Genomic DNA, 18,610 nt, shown 5'->3' with positions numbered 1-18,610 from the left:
CATCCTGGGTAAAGTTATCCACATAGACCATCCTCCGCACCGCCGGCTACCACTACAGTCTGCAATCATGAGAAGACTACCCTGCAGTAAAGCGATCTGAAAGCGAAGGCTTGAAGCGCTCATGGAGTGCAGCGTGGAAGGGATGACATCGATAGTGGTGCAGAGGATGGTCTATGTGGATAACTTTATATAAGTATGTACGTTGAAAAAAATAATGCTTTGAAAAAATAAATGGAAAAATGAAGAAAAATAAAATCTAAGGGGGGAAAAAGAAACAGTAAAATGCAATTCGCGGGGAAAAAAAAGTAGAAATTAAAAGTAGAAAAATAGAAAATAAAAACAAAAATCAAAAGTAAAAATGAAAAATATATACGAAAATGAAATTGGAAATCAAAATCAAAATAGTAATAAAAAATATAAGTGAAACTTGTGTATGCCAAATCCCATACTTATGAATCAGTGTATGTGGGAATATAAAGGCAATGGATAAAAGTTATGCATTAAACTTGCAAAAAATAAGATAAAATGGTATAGATGATAATAATAGTAATGAACTTGAACATGTGGCAGACAATTGGGCATTCAACATTTAATCATGAAATATGAATAATGTCCTCATGTAACATTTGGAGATTATATATAAAGTACACTGGAAAGGAATATGTTTCCGGCATTCTGTATGGAATGGATAGAAAAGTATAGGGAGAGGGGTGGGGGAGGGGAACGGGATGCATGTGGGGGGGAGAGAGGAAGGAACAAAAAAAAGAAAAGGGGAAGGAGGTAAGAGGGGGGCATAGGAAAGGACTGTGAGGGCTAGAAGGTGAGAGACTATTAAAGCGGAGTTCCACCCTAAAGTGGAACTTCCGCTCATCGGATTCCTCCCCCCCCTCCGGTGTCACAATTGGCACCCTTCAGGGGGGAGGGGGGTGCAGATACCTGTATAATACAGGTATCTGCACCCACTTCCGGGTATAGCTAGCCGCAGCTAGCCGCAGACTCCCCGCCCACCCCCGTTGTGTTGTGGGAAATACACAGTTCCCACAACACAACGGGGACCAGTGTAGACGCGCAGCGCGACTCGCGCATGCGCAGTAGGGAACCGGGCAGTGAAGCCGCAACGCTTCACTTCCTGATTCCCTCAGTGAGAATGGCGGCGGCAGCACCCGAGGATCGAGGGACAGCTCGGTCTCGGGTGCCGACATCGCTGGACCCCGGGACAGGTAAGTGTCCTTATTTTAAAAGTTAGCAGCTGCAGTATTTGCAGCTGCTGACATCTAAAATTTTTTTTTTTAGTGAAACTCCGCTTTAAGTTTAAAAATCCAGTAACTCTCTTGTGCACACAGTTTTTTTAACCTTTCCCCATCAGGTAGAGAATGGGAAATGGATTGGATGGCTGTTACTTTAAGCAATGCAGGATTTCTATCATGATGGGCTTAAAAATGTCTCGGGATGCTACCTTTTGGGTACATTTCTTTCAGACTCCTCCTGTGTTCCCCAAATCTGGTATGAAGTGGCCTGATGGTGCCACCCACGTAACACATTTTGTAGGGGCAAGTGATGAGATAAATGACAAAGTTAGTGAAATATGTTAGAAATTCTTCAATAGCGAAGGTGTTGCCTTTTGAGTCGGAGAATGTCTTTTTGTCCATGTGTCACGTGTGCACAAGTAAGGCATTTTTTTGTGACATTTGTACATAACAGTGAGGGAGAACATTTTAGGGATGGAATCCAGGAGGGGTTTTGGCTCCTGTGTAATTTGCTGGGGGCTATGAGATCTTTTAAGTTTTTGGCTCTTTTGAACACCAGTTTAGGCTGGAGGGATGAATGTCAATAATTTGGGGTCATTACGAAGAATCCCCCAGTGTTTAAGGATAGTCTTTTTAATAGTGCCTGTTGTACTTGGTAATGAACATATTTAGAATAGCAGACTACCAAATCGCAGTAGGAGTAAACATGTCTATATACAATATATATATGTATGTATGTGAAACCCCTCACCTCATCCCAAAAATATAATAGAAGGAATGAGAGAAGAAATGTCCCCGGGATTGTATGGATGGGGGGGGGGGGGTGTGAAGTATTAAAGGGGAAGTAATGGGTAATGTGATTGGTATGACAAGGTACCCAAAAATAATAAAATATTCTCTTTGAAATGTACAAAATTTAGATAAATTTAGTTAAAAAATAAAGAACAGCTCATACAAAATTCCTATACCATGTTAATAGAGGCTCTAAGGTAAAGAAGCACACATATACATGATATGATAGAAACCCAACATGTTTTGGATTTAAAAGTACAATTCCTTCTTCAGGGGTTTCCTGTGAGGATGTATTGTATGATCTAGGAAAGTACATAGATAAAACATACCAATCATTAATACAAAGATGCAATGAATATGTACCATGAAGTATGAATGGTGGGGATAGGAGCTTGGGAAGCAAAAGAAAGAGAGCAGCCAATAATAGTGGAAAAAACTTACTAATTCACAAAGCTGTAAGCATATCCTAGATAGGTGAAGTCTTGATGGTTTATCAGATGGCACTCCGAGTTCCAGTCTCCATAATATCATTCACATTTGCTTTTGAGAAGTAAAACGATATGTGGGCTCGTATATTTAGAGCTACAGATTAAATATTATCTGAAATTCCTTCACTGTATCTAGATGGAGTTCAACACCACCTCACAGATGCATCGGTTATGTCAAGCCAAGAGTCCACAAGGAACAGCAGAGGGGGAGAGGGGTGTAGGTCCCTAGATGTAAATATGCGGTATAATAGAAGTATAGACTTATAGTATAAAAGGTAAAACTAAACAAAACTCAAAATCATGAAAAGGGGGATTTTCAAGATTTCATATGTATATAATCGCATGCTTGGTTGAGCGATATTTAAATGCCAAAAATTAGAAATATATGATAAGTTTACATATATATGAGTTGTTTTAAGGAAAAAACGGGCATCAAGGGGTAATCAAATGGCAGCTTAAAATGTATCAAAAAAGGAAAAAAGTCAAATGACTTAGGCCCCTTTCACACTGAGGCGGTTTGCAGGCGGTATTGCGCTAAAAATACCGCCTGCAAACCGCCCCTAAACAGCCTCCGCTGTTTGTTCAGTGTGAAAGCCCGAGGGCTTTCACACTCAAGCGGTGTGCTGGCAGGACAGTGAAAAAAGTCCTGCAAACTGCTTCTTTGGAGCGGTGAAGGAGCGGTGTATTCACCGCTCCTAAACCGCTCCTGCCCATTGAAATCAATGGGACAGCGCGGCTATACCGTGGCAATACCGCGGCTATAGCCGCGCTGTGCGAGGGATTTTGACCCTTTTTCGGCCGCCAGCGGGGGTTAAAACCGCACCGCTAGCGGCCGAATACAGCTGCAAGAACAACGGTACAGCAGCGCTAAAAATAGCGGTGTTGTACCGCCGACGCCCCCACCGCCCCAGTGTGAAAGGAGCCTTAAGCAAGGGCCCTGTATAAATCTTGACAGAAGTTCATTCTGTGTCATATACAGTGCAACCGAAAGCTGCACTCACAGACTAAGCCATTGATCATGTCCATAATATAGGTAAAATGTGATTGTTTAAGTAAGCCCTAAGGATGTAAAAATATATAAGGACAAGGCAGAGTAACAAAGCCAGGTACTTACTTAATGGTTAGGTCTGCGATGAAATCACTCTCCTCCTAGATGTGCAGTCTAGGTGTGCAGCACAGAAGTGTTAGCACCTGGGAGTTGAAATAGCAGCTGAACAGGGGCGACCCCGCCTATAAAGAGCGGGGAATACCGCAATCACAGTGTTGTGTATTAGGAAGGGGGCCAGACCAAGCTAGGCGTCACATCTCCAACAGCTGACTGGAGTGTCAGCAAGGAGATACTATGCGCCGAGTACTGTTCCCTCAGTGCTCCGGCGTCACTGCGTCATGAGGCGCGATGACGTTGGAGTGCTGCCGACACGAGAGTGGAGGGCACAAGTGAGGCTGGTCCGGAGAGCAGCCGTATCGCGCATGCGCAAACGGCGGGTCGAACGGACCGCCAGGAGCCCTTAGTGAGGCCCCAAACCAAAGGGTAATGAACATAGGGCCTTTATGGGTAAAAAATTAGTCTATTGGGTTGTTTTCCTTATTGGCTTTATCCTCTGGGTGGGGCTGTTCAGAGTATTTTTGGAGATATTTTTGAAAGGGCTGGTTGATGTCTTCTTCATGATGGCCTTTCTCCAAGGATTTTTGTATCAAGACCTGACTGTGTTTTGTAGTCCTCGATAGAACTACAGTTCCATTTTAAATGGCAAAATTGACTATACGGAATGTTGCTAATTTCACCATTTCTTATGGTGACAACTTTTCCTATGCAGATAGGAATTTCCAGCTGTAGGTTTAAAATGGGTCTGTGAGCATATTGTAGAATCTTGATCATGGAATAGTTCAAGGTCAAGGAATAGGAGATCATTGGGATTGGCAACAGATTTAAAATGTATACCAAATGAGTTGTTACAGTACTGGAGGAAATCTTTAATTCGGTTGGTGTCGTCTTGCCAGATGTCGATAACATTGTCATTATATTTGCCATAGTAAACCAGATGGTGTGAGTAGGGATGCTCAGCCCAGATGTAAAGGTCCATCCAGTATGCCATGAAAATATAGCTGGGGACTAAGCTGGCGCCCATCACTGTACCTCTGGTCTGTAAGAAGAATTCCTGTTCAAATTCAAAATAGTTATGTTTTAGGATGAACTTGATGGCTTTGAAGGAAAAAAGTTGCTTGTATGGGGTTCATGGTTTCCTCTTTGCATAGGAAATTGAGCTATATATGTGGGATTGATGTATAGAGTGAGGTAATGTCCAGCAAAACCCAATGGTAGTCCGTGTTCTATACACAACAGTTTAGAGTATCTAATAGATGACTAGAATCCTGTATATAGGCCGGGAGCTGTTGGACTATAGGTTGTAAGAAGAAGTCTACATAGTCTGATAGATGGCTGTTAAGGCCATCTATAGCTGCTATAATGGGTCTACCCAGTGAATGGAGCGAATCCTTGTGAACTTTCGGTAGATAGTAAAAGTATTGGATAGCGAAGAAGTTTGGGCAAAGGAAAGATCTTTCGCTGGGATTGAGGATACCATCTTCCTGGGCTGCATTTACCATGAATAGTAGTTCTCTTTTAAAAGTTTGTATAGGATTTTGTCCAAGCTTAGTGTATGTCTCCTGGTCTGATAGAAGTCGCTGTGCTTTAGCTATATATTCCTCTTTGTTCAAGATAACTATTCCTCCTCCTTTGTCTGTTTGTCGAATGACAATGTTTGGGTTGGATTGTAGGAGGGCTTGATGTTCTTGTTTCCTAAGATTGTTGTGCATGTTTCTTTGCGCAAAATAGAATTTAATTCATTATAAACCAATGAATAGAAAGTTTCCACATGGGGCTTTTGTCTTGATATGGATAAAACTTGGAGACAGGTATAAAACCTGTATGGATGACTTTGCTTGGTTCATCTAGGTCCAGAAATTCAAGAATAGAAAGATCTTCTTGATCCTATCCTGTCCAAAGCTCCTGTAAGATGTCCAGGGCATGCTTGTCTGGGAATCCTAGGGGTTCCGGGGATTCAGTGATGACTGTATCTTGCCCTGCTGCCACCGCTTCATTTGACAGAAGCCGACTGTTCAATTGACTTTTGCCAAAATAGCGTGTCTGGAAATTAATATCCAAACAGTCCCTGCATTCAATCAGATGCAACCACTGTTCGAGTATTCTGACAGTTGGGTGGATTGTAAAGCTTAAATGTTTGTTTAGTCTAGGGAGTAGGAAATACTTTATTCCTTTATTCCTCGCTCCTGCAGCCTGCCTCTCTGCCAGAAACTGTTCCTGCAGAAGAGGAGTTGATTGAGGACTCTGTATCCTCAATCTCAAAAGTTAAACATCAAGGGTCTTCAAATAATCATTTATAGAAGAAAAATGTATCTGACTCTCATGCAGGTAACATTTAACCAAAATATTTTATTATAAAAATAGAAACCTATAAATACACAAAACACAGGTTGCCCACTTTGAGACCGGCACTTTCACCCTCTTTCCAGTCCAGGCCATTTTTCAGCCTTCAACACTGTCACACTTATGCCCCGTAGACACGGTCGGACTTTGTTCGGACATTCCGACAACAAAATCCTAGGATTTTTTTCCGACGGATATTGGCTCAAACTTGTCTTGCATACACACGGTCACACAAAGTTGTCGGAAAATCCGATCGTTCTGAACGTGGTGACATAAAACGCGTACGTCGGGACTATAAACGGGGCAGTGGCCAATAGCTTTCATCTCTTGATTTATTCTGAGCATGCGTGGCACTTTGTCCGTCGGATTTGTGTACACACGATCGGAATTTCCAACAACGGATTTTGTTGTCGGAAAATTTTATCTCCTGCTCTCCAACTTTGTGTGTCGGAAAATCCGATGGAAAATGTCCGATGGAGCCCACACATGGTCGGAATTTCCGACAACACGCTCCGATCTGACATTTTCCATCGAAAAATCCGACCGTGTGTACGGGGCATTAGAATGAGAATTACTCAATCATGCCACACGCTACCCAAAATATTTTTTTTTTTTTTCGACAGAGCTGGTGGATGTCCATGTTGTAATGTTCTGTAAACAACAGGCTCCACTTTGTGTGTTATTTTTACTCTAAATGATGGATTATGCTATTTCTATGTCACATACCCAAGATCATTTTTAAAACTCTCAATAAATGTGCCTTTCATTTTTTGACAAAATAAAAGATTTTAAAATTCCAACAACATTTAATTTCTTCGCTACTTAAAAACCCCTTGGGGGAATTTTCCATGTTGTATAACTTCTGGGGTGTGCAGCCTCATCGACTCCCTTATATGTGTTATTTCGATTCTAGATAGATAGAGCTTTCCTTTGTTGGTATTTAATCACCACTCAGGTTTTCTTTGCTATATGTACTGTAGCTATAAAAAAAAATACTGAATATTTTGTAAAACAAAAAAGTCTTAGTTTCTGTTATAAAATGCTGCAAAGGAGCACCTTCAGGCATTCTAGAGGTATAAATGATGCATCTAATTTCCTGACTAGCTATCACATTTTTGGAGGCCTAGAAACACCCACAAAATAACCCCATTTTGGAAAGAAAACACCCCAAGGTATTTTCTGAAATGCATAGTAAATCTTTTGAAAATGTAATTTTTTTTACCACAGGTTTTTCGAAAATGCAGAAAAAAAAAATGAAAATGTATTTTTTTACACAAAATTGTCAATAAATAAGATATTTCTAACACACAGCATAGGCATACTTAGAATTACACCCCAAAACACATTCTGTTAAGTCTCCTGAGTATGGCAATACCACATATGTGAGACTTTTCACAGCCTATACACACAGAGGGGCCCAAAATTCAAGGATCACCTTTAGGCTGTCTAGGGGTATAAATAAGGGACACTGTAACTGGTGTGGCATTGGTCAGGGACACTAACTGTTAGGGACAATTTGATTGGTGTGGCGGTGATCAGGGACACTGAGTGATGACAGTATGTAAAAATAAACATATACATTTTAAAAAATTATAATTTTCTTTCTTTTTTTTCAAATATTTTTTGTATACAATTTTCTTACATACTGTCACCAGAGCAGCGTGGTGACACTGTAGTGCTCTAGGGAGATTATCAGGATTTTTTTTTTTGCTTAAAAACATTATGGTTGCTTATTACAGTGGTGATCAGACTGTTCAAAGGTTTCATTCATGAAACCTTGTTTACTGCTGTGATGCTATGATTGGTCAAAGCTATCACATGGTACAGGGCTGTTGTGGTTGGCCCCCTTACCATGTGATTGCTGTGACCAATCACAGAGATCACACATTAGTAAACAATGACAGTCTTGTTTATTACTGTAACTGTGATTGCTGCAGTTAGTCACAGCAACCACACGGTACCAGGGCCACTCTTAGCAGCCCAGTGCAACGATCAGTGATATGCTGTGTCCATCACAGATCCCACAGCTACATGCTCTAGATACATCCACCTGCATTGGCGATGCTGCCGTCCGGCCGTATTTACCCCAACTATATGAGTTCCGCATTTAAACCACACATCTAAAACATGCATATAGCATCTTAGTGGTCTCTGTAGAAGTCTGTGCATCACTAATTAAAGGTTAAACCAACCTGGGTCTTGGTGATACTGCACCAACTATTTATATGCGGTCTTGTTGGTCCCTGGCAAAGTGCATATGTGGATGTTTTTCTATCTGACAGGCCACAGGTTAAACCCACCTTGAGCCTTTCTCCATGTTTGATGTATTCTTGGATAACAGCACTGTAAGAAGTCTTTACAGAGCCCTCCCGGAAATGCAATCTGGATAATATGTTATAATTTCCATGAAAAAAGTGGGTGACCTAGCACCTGCTATCCTACAGATATTCTATTCATTCTAGGATCACTTATTTCACTTGCAGAGCTCTTCAAGGAACTGTCGCCATTTTGGAATGAGTATCACCCCTCCTGCTACATGATTCCTACATCCTTACTATTCATACATAATTTGGTATACATTTTCTTTCTGATAATTTGATTTATATTTTAGGATGTATGTATATGTTTTTTGAACATCGTTTTGGGAATGATGTGGGTTTTAATAGCTATACCATTATTAAACATATTTTATTACAAAAATAGAATATTTTAAAGTCACAAAACACAGATACTTTTTTTTAATGTCGCGTGACAGTGGCACTAATATGCAGCACTGATGAGGCGTGGACTGTGTCAGTTTTTTTTTTTTTTTTTTTTCGTTTTTTTTTTTTTTTTACAATTTATATATTTTTTGTTATTATTTCTTTACAATTCTTTCTTTGTTTTTTTTTTTTGGGGGGGGGGGATGGTGTTATTTTAGTTTTTATTTTATTATTATTTTTACAATTTAACCTTTAAATATTTATTTATTATATATTTTTTTAATCAGCCCTGTTGTGGGGGGGCTTTAGTGAGATATCAGGGGTCTAAACAGACCCCTGACATCTCCCCCACAGGGAAAGGGACCGAGGGCACACATTACCCAGTCCCTTTCTCTGCAGCATCAGCTGCACTGAAGATGAATGGAGAGGAGGCAGAGGCTTCTCTCCATTCATAAACTAAAACATCGTAAATGCAGTCTGTGCATTCAGAAAAGGAAGGAGCCAGTAAATTACATATACTGGTTCCTTCCTCTGCTCTCCATCCTGACAGATCCAGGATAACGGGGGGACCAGAGGAGGACCGGGAGAGAGCGAGGAGCCTGAGGGGGACCCAGACAGAACAAGGAGCACACGGGGGAGCTGGAGGGGGACCCGGACAGAACAAGGAGCACATGGGGGAGCCAGGGGAGGACACAGGGGGACGATCGGTGCAGCGGTGGGGGGAGGTACAAGCACAGATCTCCCTGTATAGCTTTCAATAAAACATCTGACAGCTGTGGGAGGGAGATGAGGAGAAGCGGCTGTCAGCTGCTTTAGATCCCTTGCACAATGGGTCGTTTTGCAGGCGCTATTGCGCTAGAAATAGCACCTGCAAACCGACCTGAAACAGCCGCTGCTGTCTCTCCAATGTGAAAGCCCAAGGGCTTTCACACTGGAGCGGTACACTAGCAGGACGCTTAAAAAGTCCTGCTAGCATCATCTTTGGAGCAGTGAAGGAGCGGTGTATACACCGCTCCTTCACCGCTCCTGCCCATTGAAATCAATGGGGCAGCACGGATATACCGCCATCATAGCGCCACTGCAGCGGCGCTTTGCGGGCGTTTTTAACCTTTTTCGGCCGCTAGCGTGGGGTAAAACCGATGCACCAATCATCTTTGAGGCTGCCTGCTATGCTGAGGATACCTGGCCCGATACAACAGGTATCGGATTAGGCATCGGAGCATTTGCACAAGTACCGACACTCGTGCAAAAGCTTGGCATCGGCACTGATACTAGTATCGGTATCGGTGCTACCTTAGTTTTAAACTCCTGATACTGATATTTCACCAAAGCCCCCCCAGCAGGATTGTAAAAAAATGTAAAAAAAATAATATTAAAAAAATAAAAAATAAAATTGTAAAAAATATAAAACAAAAACAAATTTCTGGCCATGGCAGTGCACATGTATCCACACATACTGGATGCAAACTGAGCTCCTCATACATCTCTATACCCATGTAACAACTTGGATGTACAGTTACCTGCATACAGCTGTAGCATCTTTGGCTTGTACAGGCTGCTGCCAATGATGTATGCAAATACCTGTGTCTTCTATGTGCAGAAATATTCTCCTTTTAATATTATATCTATGACCATTTGCGGCGGTGTGATTAAGAAGGACTATAAATATTGGGGTATGTTCCTGAAACTCATTTGAGCTGAGGAAACTATTTGGATGAGTGGCTAGGTGTTTTCAACATTAGAGATTAAGTCTAGCTAAATGTGACTTGACTTCTGCTAGTCTGATTCTGTTTTTTTTTTTGTTTATTTTCTTTAATCAGGCAGTGCACTATGATAACCATTACACCAATACAAAATACTGCTTGTGTCAAATGTTACGGGACCAGCTAGAATCTTCTCTGGGCAAAAAGCTTCATGCTGCACAATCTACCAAGGAAATTTGGTAAGTACAGTGTTTTAAAAGTATTATAATTTACAAAATAGCAGATGGAATATGCCTTTGTAATTTTCTTTAGCACATCAGTGTGTAGTTTTCTTTGGCAGAGCATGTGGCATGGTGATTTACAGTCAGGGGATTGTGGAAATGAGAGGAAGAGCATTGTCCCTATAACACAAAGTGCTTAAACAATGACCTTTCTGTCCGTATTTCCAGCTATTATGTTCATGAAAAAAATTGTGTTTTACAAACAGTGGCGTTGCTAGGGGGTGGCTTTTGGGGCTATAGCCCCGAATCTGGGGCCCATCGCCCCGAGTCTCTGCAGGGGTCCCCAAGGGGAGGGAAGGTTCTCTGTGGACCCTGATGTAATTGGGGGGGTCTTTGGGGATCCTGATGTAAGCGGGAGGCTCTCTGGGGACCCTGATTTTAAGGGGGAGGCTCTCTTTGGACCCCGATTTAAGGGGGAGGCTCTCTGGGGACCCTAATGTAAGGGGGGCTCCCTGGGAACCTTGATGTAAGTGGGGGGCTCTCTGGGGACCCTGATGCAAGTGGTAGGCTCTCTGGGGACTCTGATGTAAGGAGGAGGCTCTCTGGGGACCCTGTAGTAAGGGGGGGCTTTCTAGGGACCCTGATGTAAGGGGGGCTCTCTGAGGATATATACACACACACACACATATATTACTGTTTATACATGTGTATGCCCGCCCAAGCGTATGACTCTCTTTACTACGCTGCTTTGGGCTCTAGCCCCAGATCTTTTGTAGACCTAGCAACGCCCCTGTTTAGAAATATATTAAAAGACTTTCCAAGTGACATTACCATGGTAAAACCTATATGGGATGTTTTATTGGTTGAGTTTACATATAGTATACTGTAACAAACTTTGCTTGAGTTCTGTGAATTGCAAAACATGGGTACATTCTCTTATGAGCCCTGCCTGTATTCACAGATCTGTACTTGCACCAGAAAATCATTTTAAGGACATATCTGTCTGCAACAACTAATTGATTGCTAGCTCTTCAATTGTTAACACATTAGCTACTTTTTTTAATTGATTAGGGTCTTTCCCTTTAGATCTTTTAAACCTGGGTAAGTAAAGTGCATTGAGCGGTTGTTGCTAACCATCAATTCAAGAGCTGCCTTTTTTTTGCATCACAACACTGCATTATTTGAAAAGAAAAATGTATAAACACTGTGCACCCAAAACACTATACAGCTTCACCCTAGATTCACTGCAATCCCCTGCTGTATGCCAGTATACAGAGTTTTTCAAAAATAATATCAGATCTATAACCCTTGGGTATAGTTTTGTAAGAAATTGGCCATCTGAAATGTACACCGATGTTTTCAAGCAATTAGAGCTTCAACACTTTTTGGATTTTTTGGGGTAATTCCTTTTTATGTCAAAGGGAAGGAGGGAAAGGAAAGGTACCAGGAGGCAGAAATGCTGCCAGCATCGACAGGAACCACAGAACAAGACATGAAACTGTTTAGTCTTTTCTTAGTTTATCAGATATAAAATTAATTTATTGATTTTATTTTATTCTGGTAGTCCTTTTGATCCAGACCTGAATCGGGTTAATAAATGCCAGCTGGTCAATAGAGTCTGCAGACATGCAAATCCTCTTCTCGTTCACAAATTACATTGGCAAGAGGGCACGCACCAGTACTTAGAGCACATAATAGGCCATCTGCAGTCAGGGGTACATCCTAGGAACCCAGTAGTCCATAGTATCATCACTTGTAAGCATTTTTGTGACAGCTTTGCTATCCCTGCCCATGTTTGCATGACCAGGAAAAGGACATCTTTAGCAGGGAAAAAAAGTATATAGAAAGTATTAGGCTACAGTCATGAGCAATTAGCACACCCGTGATTTCCAGTAGAAAGAATCTGTGAAAATCTGCAACTGGAATGACAGGTGTGTGCGAAGAGCTGCAATGGAATGAGAAACTGATGGTGGCCGCATCTACTCCTCACAGCTAGTGATTACCTACAGTGATCGTGGCTAGATGCACACAGAATGTGTCTAGCCATAATCACCACGAGTTATCACTGGCTGTGCAAACAGTTACGCATAGCTGTGGCCACCATCAGCCTGTGATTGCATTGTGTGGGCTGTGGCCCTTTGCACACACTTGTTTTTTTAACCACTTCAGCCCCGGAAGGATTTACCCCCTTCCTGACCAGAGCACTTTTTACAATTTGGCACTGCGTCGCTTTAACTGCTAATTGCGCGGTCATGCAATGCTGTACCCAAACGAAATTTGCGTCCTTTTCTTCCCACAAATAGAGGTTTCTTTTGATGGTATTTGATCACCTCTGCCATTTTTATTTTTTGCACTATAAACGGAAAAAGACCCAAAATTTTGAAAAAAAATGATATTTTCTACTTTTTGTTATAAAAAAAATCCAATAAACTCAATTTTAGTCATACATTTAGGCCAAAATGTATTCGGCCACATGTCTTTGGTAAAAAAAATGTCAATAAGCGTATATTTATTGGTTTGCGCAAAAGTTATAGCGTCTACAAACTAGGGTACATTTTCTGGAATTTACACAGCTTTTAGTTTATGACTGCCTATGTCATTTCTTGAGGTGCTAAAATGGCAGGGCAGTACAAACCCCCCCCCCCCCCAAATGACCCCATTTTGGAAAGTAGACACCCCAAGAAAATTGCTGAGAGGCATGTTGAACCCATTGAATATTTATTTTTTTTGTCCCAAGTGATTAAATAATGACAAAAAAAAAAAAAAAAATTTACAAAAAGTTGTCACTAAATGATATATTGCTCACGCAGGCCATGGGCATATGTGGAATTGCACCCCAAAATACATTCAGCTGCTTCTCCTGAGTACGGGGATACTGGGACTTTTTGGGAGCCTAGCCGCGTACGGGGCCCCGAAAACCAAGCACCGCCTTCAGGATTTCTAAGGGCATAAATTTTTGATTTCACTCCTCACTACCTATCACAGTTTTGAAGGCCATAAAATGCCAAGATGGCACAAAACCCCCCCAAATGACCCCATTTTGGAAAGTAGACACCCCAAGCTATTTGCTGAGAGGCATGTTGAGTCCATGGAATATTTTATTTTTTGACACAAGTTGCGGGAAAGTGACACTTTTTTTTTTTTGCACAAAGTTGTCACTAAATGATATATTGCTCACACAGGCCATGGGCATATGTGGAATTGCACCCCAAAATACATTCTGCTGATTCTCCTGAGTACGGGGATACTGGGACTTTTTGGGAGCCTAGCCGCGTACGGGGCCCCGAAAACCAAGCACCGCCTTCAGGATTTCTAAGGGCATAAATTTTTGATTTCACTCCTCACTACCTATCACAGTTTCGAAGGCCATAAAATGCCAAGATAGCACAAAACCCCACAAAATGACCCCATTTTGGAAAGTAGACACCCCAAGCTATTTGCTGAGAGGCATGGTGAGTATTTTGCAGCTCTCATTTGTTTTTGAAAATGAAGAAAGACAAGAAAAGCCTTTTTTTTTTTTCTTTTTTCAATTTTCAAAAGTTTGTGACAAAAAGTGAGGTCTGCAAAATATTCACTATACCTCTCAGCAAATAGCTTTCGGTGTCTATTTTCCAAAATGGGGTCATTTGGGGGGGGGGGGGGGTTGAGCCATCTGGGCATTCCATGGCCTCCAAAACTGTGATAGGCAGTGAAGAGTGAAATCAAAAATTTACGCCCTTAGAAAGCCTGAAGGCGGTGCTTGGTTTTCAGGGTCCCGTACGCGGCTAGGCTCCCAAAAAGTCTCACACATGTGGTATCCCCGTACTCAGGAGAAGCAACAGAATGTATTTTGGGGTGTAATTTCACATATTCCCATGGCATGTTTGAGCAATATATCATTTAGTGACAACTTTGTGCAAAAAAAAAAAAAAAATGTGTCTTTTTCCCGCAACTTGTGTCACAATATAAAATATTCCATGGACTCGACATGTCTCTCAGCAAATAGCTTGGGGTGTCTACTTTCCAAAATGGGGTCATTTGGGGGTGGGTTTGAACTGTCCTGGCATTTTATGCACAACATTTAGAAGCTTATGTCACACATCACCCACTCTTCTAACCACTTGAAGACGAAGCCCTTTCTGACACTTTTTGTTTACATGAAAAACATTTTTTTTGCAAGAAAATTACTTTGAACCCCCAAACATTATATATTTTTTAAAGCAAATGCCCTACAGATTAAAATGGTGGGTGTTTCATTTTTTTTTTTCACACAGTATTTGCGCAGCAATTTTTCAAACGCATTTTTTGGGGAAAAAACACACTTTTTAAAATTTTAATGCACTAAAACACACTATATTGCCCAAATGTTTGATGAAATAAAAAAGATGATCTTAGGCCGAGTACATGGATACCAAACATGACATGCTTTAAAATTGCGCACAAACGTGCAGTGGCGACAAACTAAATACATTTTTAAAAGCCTTTAAAATCCTTTACAGGTTACCACTTTAGATTTACAGAGGAGGTCTACTGCTAAAATTACTGCCCTCGATCTGACCTCCGCGGTGATAGCTCACATGCATGGTGCAATTGCTGTTTACATTTGACGCCAGACCGACGCTTGCATTCGCCTTTGTGCGAGAGCAGGGGGGGACAGGGGTGCTTTTTTTTTTTTTTTTTTCTTTATTATTTTTTTGCTTTTTTATCTTATTTTTAAACTGTTCCTTTCATTTTTATTTTTTAATCATTTTTATTGTTATCTCAGGGAATGTAAATATCCCCTATGATAGCAATAGGTAGTGACAGGTACTCTTTTTTGAAAAAATTGGGGTCTATTAGACCCTAGATCTCTCCTCTGCCCTCAAAGCATCTGACCACACCAAGATCGGTGTGATAAAATGCTTTCCCAATTTCCCAATGGCGCTGTTTACATCCGGCGAAGTAATGAAATGCTCGTAGCTTCCGGTTTCTTAGGCCATAGAGATGTTTGGAGCCATTCTGGTCTCTGATCAGCTCTATGGTCAGCTGGCTGAATCACCGGCTGCATTCTCAGGTTCCCTGTTGGGACAGGAGAGCCAGAGAAAAACATGGAAGACAGTGGGGGGGGCATTCCCTCCCACTGCTTGTAAAAGCAGTCTAGAGGCTAATTAGCCGCTAGGATTGCTTTTACATGAAAGCTGACCGCTGGCTGAAAAGAATGATACCAAGATGATACCTAAACCTGCAGGCATCATTCTGGTATAACCACTCAAAGTCCAGCAACATACCAGTACGTTGCTGGTCCTTGTTGGGCATACATTGTAAACTTTTTTTTCATGCAGCCTGTGGGCTGAACGAAAAAAAGATATTGATCGGTGGGTATGCCCACCATTAGAATACCTCTCTTCACCCACCCACTTCTAATGATGGGCATACATCCACCGTATATATATGCCGAAGCATGGGGGCATCCTCCCGCAAAAGTTAGGAGCAAATCGCTCCTCCGCCCTCTGCTGCCCCCACGCTTCGGCATATATGCTGAAGTATGTAACTGTGGTGGTGAAATCACCTCCGACAGCGCTGGAGTCACGGCTTTATGTATCGTGGGAGCAAACGCTGTTGCTGTCAAGATAAATAAATCTGCGCTGCAACTGAATGGCGTACCTGCTAAGCAAATGATGGTTAACAAAAAAACAAAGTAACATTACAGTATAACAGTAATACTTACCATACCTGCAAAGCAAATACAAAAAAAAAACATAGTAAAAAATAAAACATTTAACGCAACCTGTGCCTACCTAAAATATATATATGCCGAAGCATGGGGGCATCCTCCCGCAAAAGGCAGGAGCAAATCGCTCCTCCACCCACTGCTGCCCCCACGCTTCGGCATATATGCTGAAGTATGTAACTGTGGTGGTGAAATCACCTCCGACAGCGCTGGGGTCACGGCTTTATGTATCGTGGGAGCAAACGCTGTTGCTGTCAAGATAAATAAATCCGCTCTGCAGCTGAATGGCGTACCTGAAAACAAAAAAGTGGTTAACAATAAAAAAACAAAGTATAAAAAAATTGCATACCTATAAAGCAAACATGATAAAAACATAATAAAACATTGCAGTATAGAATGCAGAACAATAGAGAGAGAATAGAGAGAGAACAATAAAACAACAACTATTTTTGTTTTTTTTATGTTTTTTTTCTTTTTTTTTACTTTTTTTTGTTTTTTTTACACTTTTTTTGTAACTTTAACTTTTTTAACTGGTACCAGGTTTGGGTCTCTCAAAATGCGACAGCATCTTGGGAGACCCTGTGAAAGTGTGTCCTAGTCTGTGCAGTGCTGTACCCTACGCTAATACTCCACTAGTGTATGGTAGCGTTGAAAACATTCACCAATGCAAAGACCAGGATTGCCAGGACAGAGGGGACAATAATACCGGGTGTCACGCCTAAATCCGCGCTTGCTGCAGACAGGACATCTTTTTTGGGGGGTTCGTTGGGTAGGGGTACTCGGGAGGGCATAAAGAAAATGCCTTTCATGCAGCCGGCTTACTGCATTTGGTTGGGAATGGTGAGGTGGAGCACCGTCTGGATACAGAAGGGCTCTGACGATCTCTTCCTGGAATTTAAGGAAGGATCCAGTCTGTCCTGAAGCTCTGTATAGCACATGAGCGTTCAGCAAAGCCAATTGAAATAAATAAACAGACACTTTTTTGTACCAGCGTCTGGCCTTACGGGCAATTAGGTACGGCGCCAACAACTGGTCGTTGAGGTCCACCCCTCCCATATTAAGGTTATATTCGTGGACACAGGGGTTTCTCCACAACACCAGTCGCCGTAGGAATTTGGACCGTCGTGTCTGCATGAAGGGAGGTAAGAACGAAAACATTCTTATTGTCCCTCCACTTCATAGCGAGCAAGTTATTACACTGCAAGCAGGCTCTCTCCCCCAGCCTAAGATGGGAATCTACAAGCCGCTGGGGAAAGCCCCGGTGATTAGGTTGCACGGTGCCACATGCTCCAATCTGATGATCAAAAAGGTGGCTAAAAAGTGGCACGCTCGTGTAATAATTGTCCACGTACAAGTGGTACCCCTTTCCGAATAAGGGTGACACCAAGTCCCACACTATCTTGCCAGCGCTTCCTATGTAGTTAGGGCAGTTTGTCGGCTCTATGTGACTATCTTTGCCCTCGTAAACCATAAAACTACATGTATAGCCTGTGGCCCTGTCACAGAGCTTATACATCTTGACCCTGTATCTGGCACGCTTGCTGGGAAGGTACTGTTTGAATGACAAGCGGCCAGAAAATTTAATCAGGGACTCATCAACGCAGACAACTTGATGGGGAGTAAACAAGTCTGCAAAACGTTGGTTGAAGTGGTTTACGAGGGGCCGAATTTTGTAGAGCCGATCGTATCCAGGGTCTCCACGAGGACGACAGAGTTCATTGTCGTTGAAGTGCATGAACCGCAAAATCTGCTCGTATTGTGCCCTGGCCATGGAAGCAGAGAACAAGGGCGAATGGTAAATTGGGTCAGTGGACCATAATGACCGCAACTCACTCTTTTTATTCAAGCCCATGAGGAGGGAAAGGCCCAGAAAGATCTTAAATTCGGAAACCGTAATTGGTTTCCAATCTCTGGCAAGGGAGGACTGGGGATTAGCGGCGATGTGTTGACCAGCGTACAAATTGCTTTGGTCCACAATAGATCTATAGAGATCTTTGGTGAAAAACAGCGAATAAAAATCCAGTCGCATAAAGTCAACTGTTTCCACCTGAATTCCAGGTTGGCCAGTGAAAGGGGGAAGTACGGGTGCTGCAGAAGTGGTGGGTACCCAATTCGGATTGGCAAATGCAGCAGGAAGGGCACTATGGGCACGGAGGGCCTGTGTTCGTCTTCTTGGTGGCAGCGGGACACTACTAGTGCTTGCCACCTCGCCAGCTTGAACTGCACTTATGGGACTCGCCACGTCACCACGTGATACTGCAGTGCTGGATGTACAACCAGGGTGTACTAGGCCGCTGGTGCTTGCCAGTTCACCAGAAGG

The 18,610-nt window shown here is 42.2% G+C and overlaps 1 protein-coding gene across 14 annotated transcripts in view; it reads left to right on the top strand.

The window, feature by feature from the left end:
- DUS2 (dihydrouridine synthase 2) overlaps positions 1–18,610 on the top strand; it is a 1,383,726-nt gene that overhangs the window by 1,066,366 nt on the left and 298,750 nt on the right. For all 14 annotated transcript variants that reach the window (XM_073605117.1, XM_073605118.1, XM_073605124.1 and 11 more), the window contains one exon: positions 10,498–10,619. In XM_073605117.1, the coding sequence (XP_073461218.1) occupies positions 10,498–10,619 (122 nt within the window). The remainder of the gene's footprint in view (positions 1–10,497; positions 10,620–18,610) is intronic.

The sequence above is a fragment of the Aquarana catesbeiana genome, linkage group LG11 (assembly GCF_042186555.1).
Source record: "Aquarana catesbeiana isolate 2022-GZ linkage group LG11, ASM4218655v1, whole genome shotgun sequence".
Lineage (NCBI taxonomy): Eukaryota > Metazoa > Chordata > Amphibia > Anura > Ranidae > Aquarana > Aquarana catesbeiana.
The sequence above is the reverse complement of the archived record's forward strand: the minus strand, read 5'-3'. Positions and strand labels throughout refer to the sequence as shown.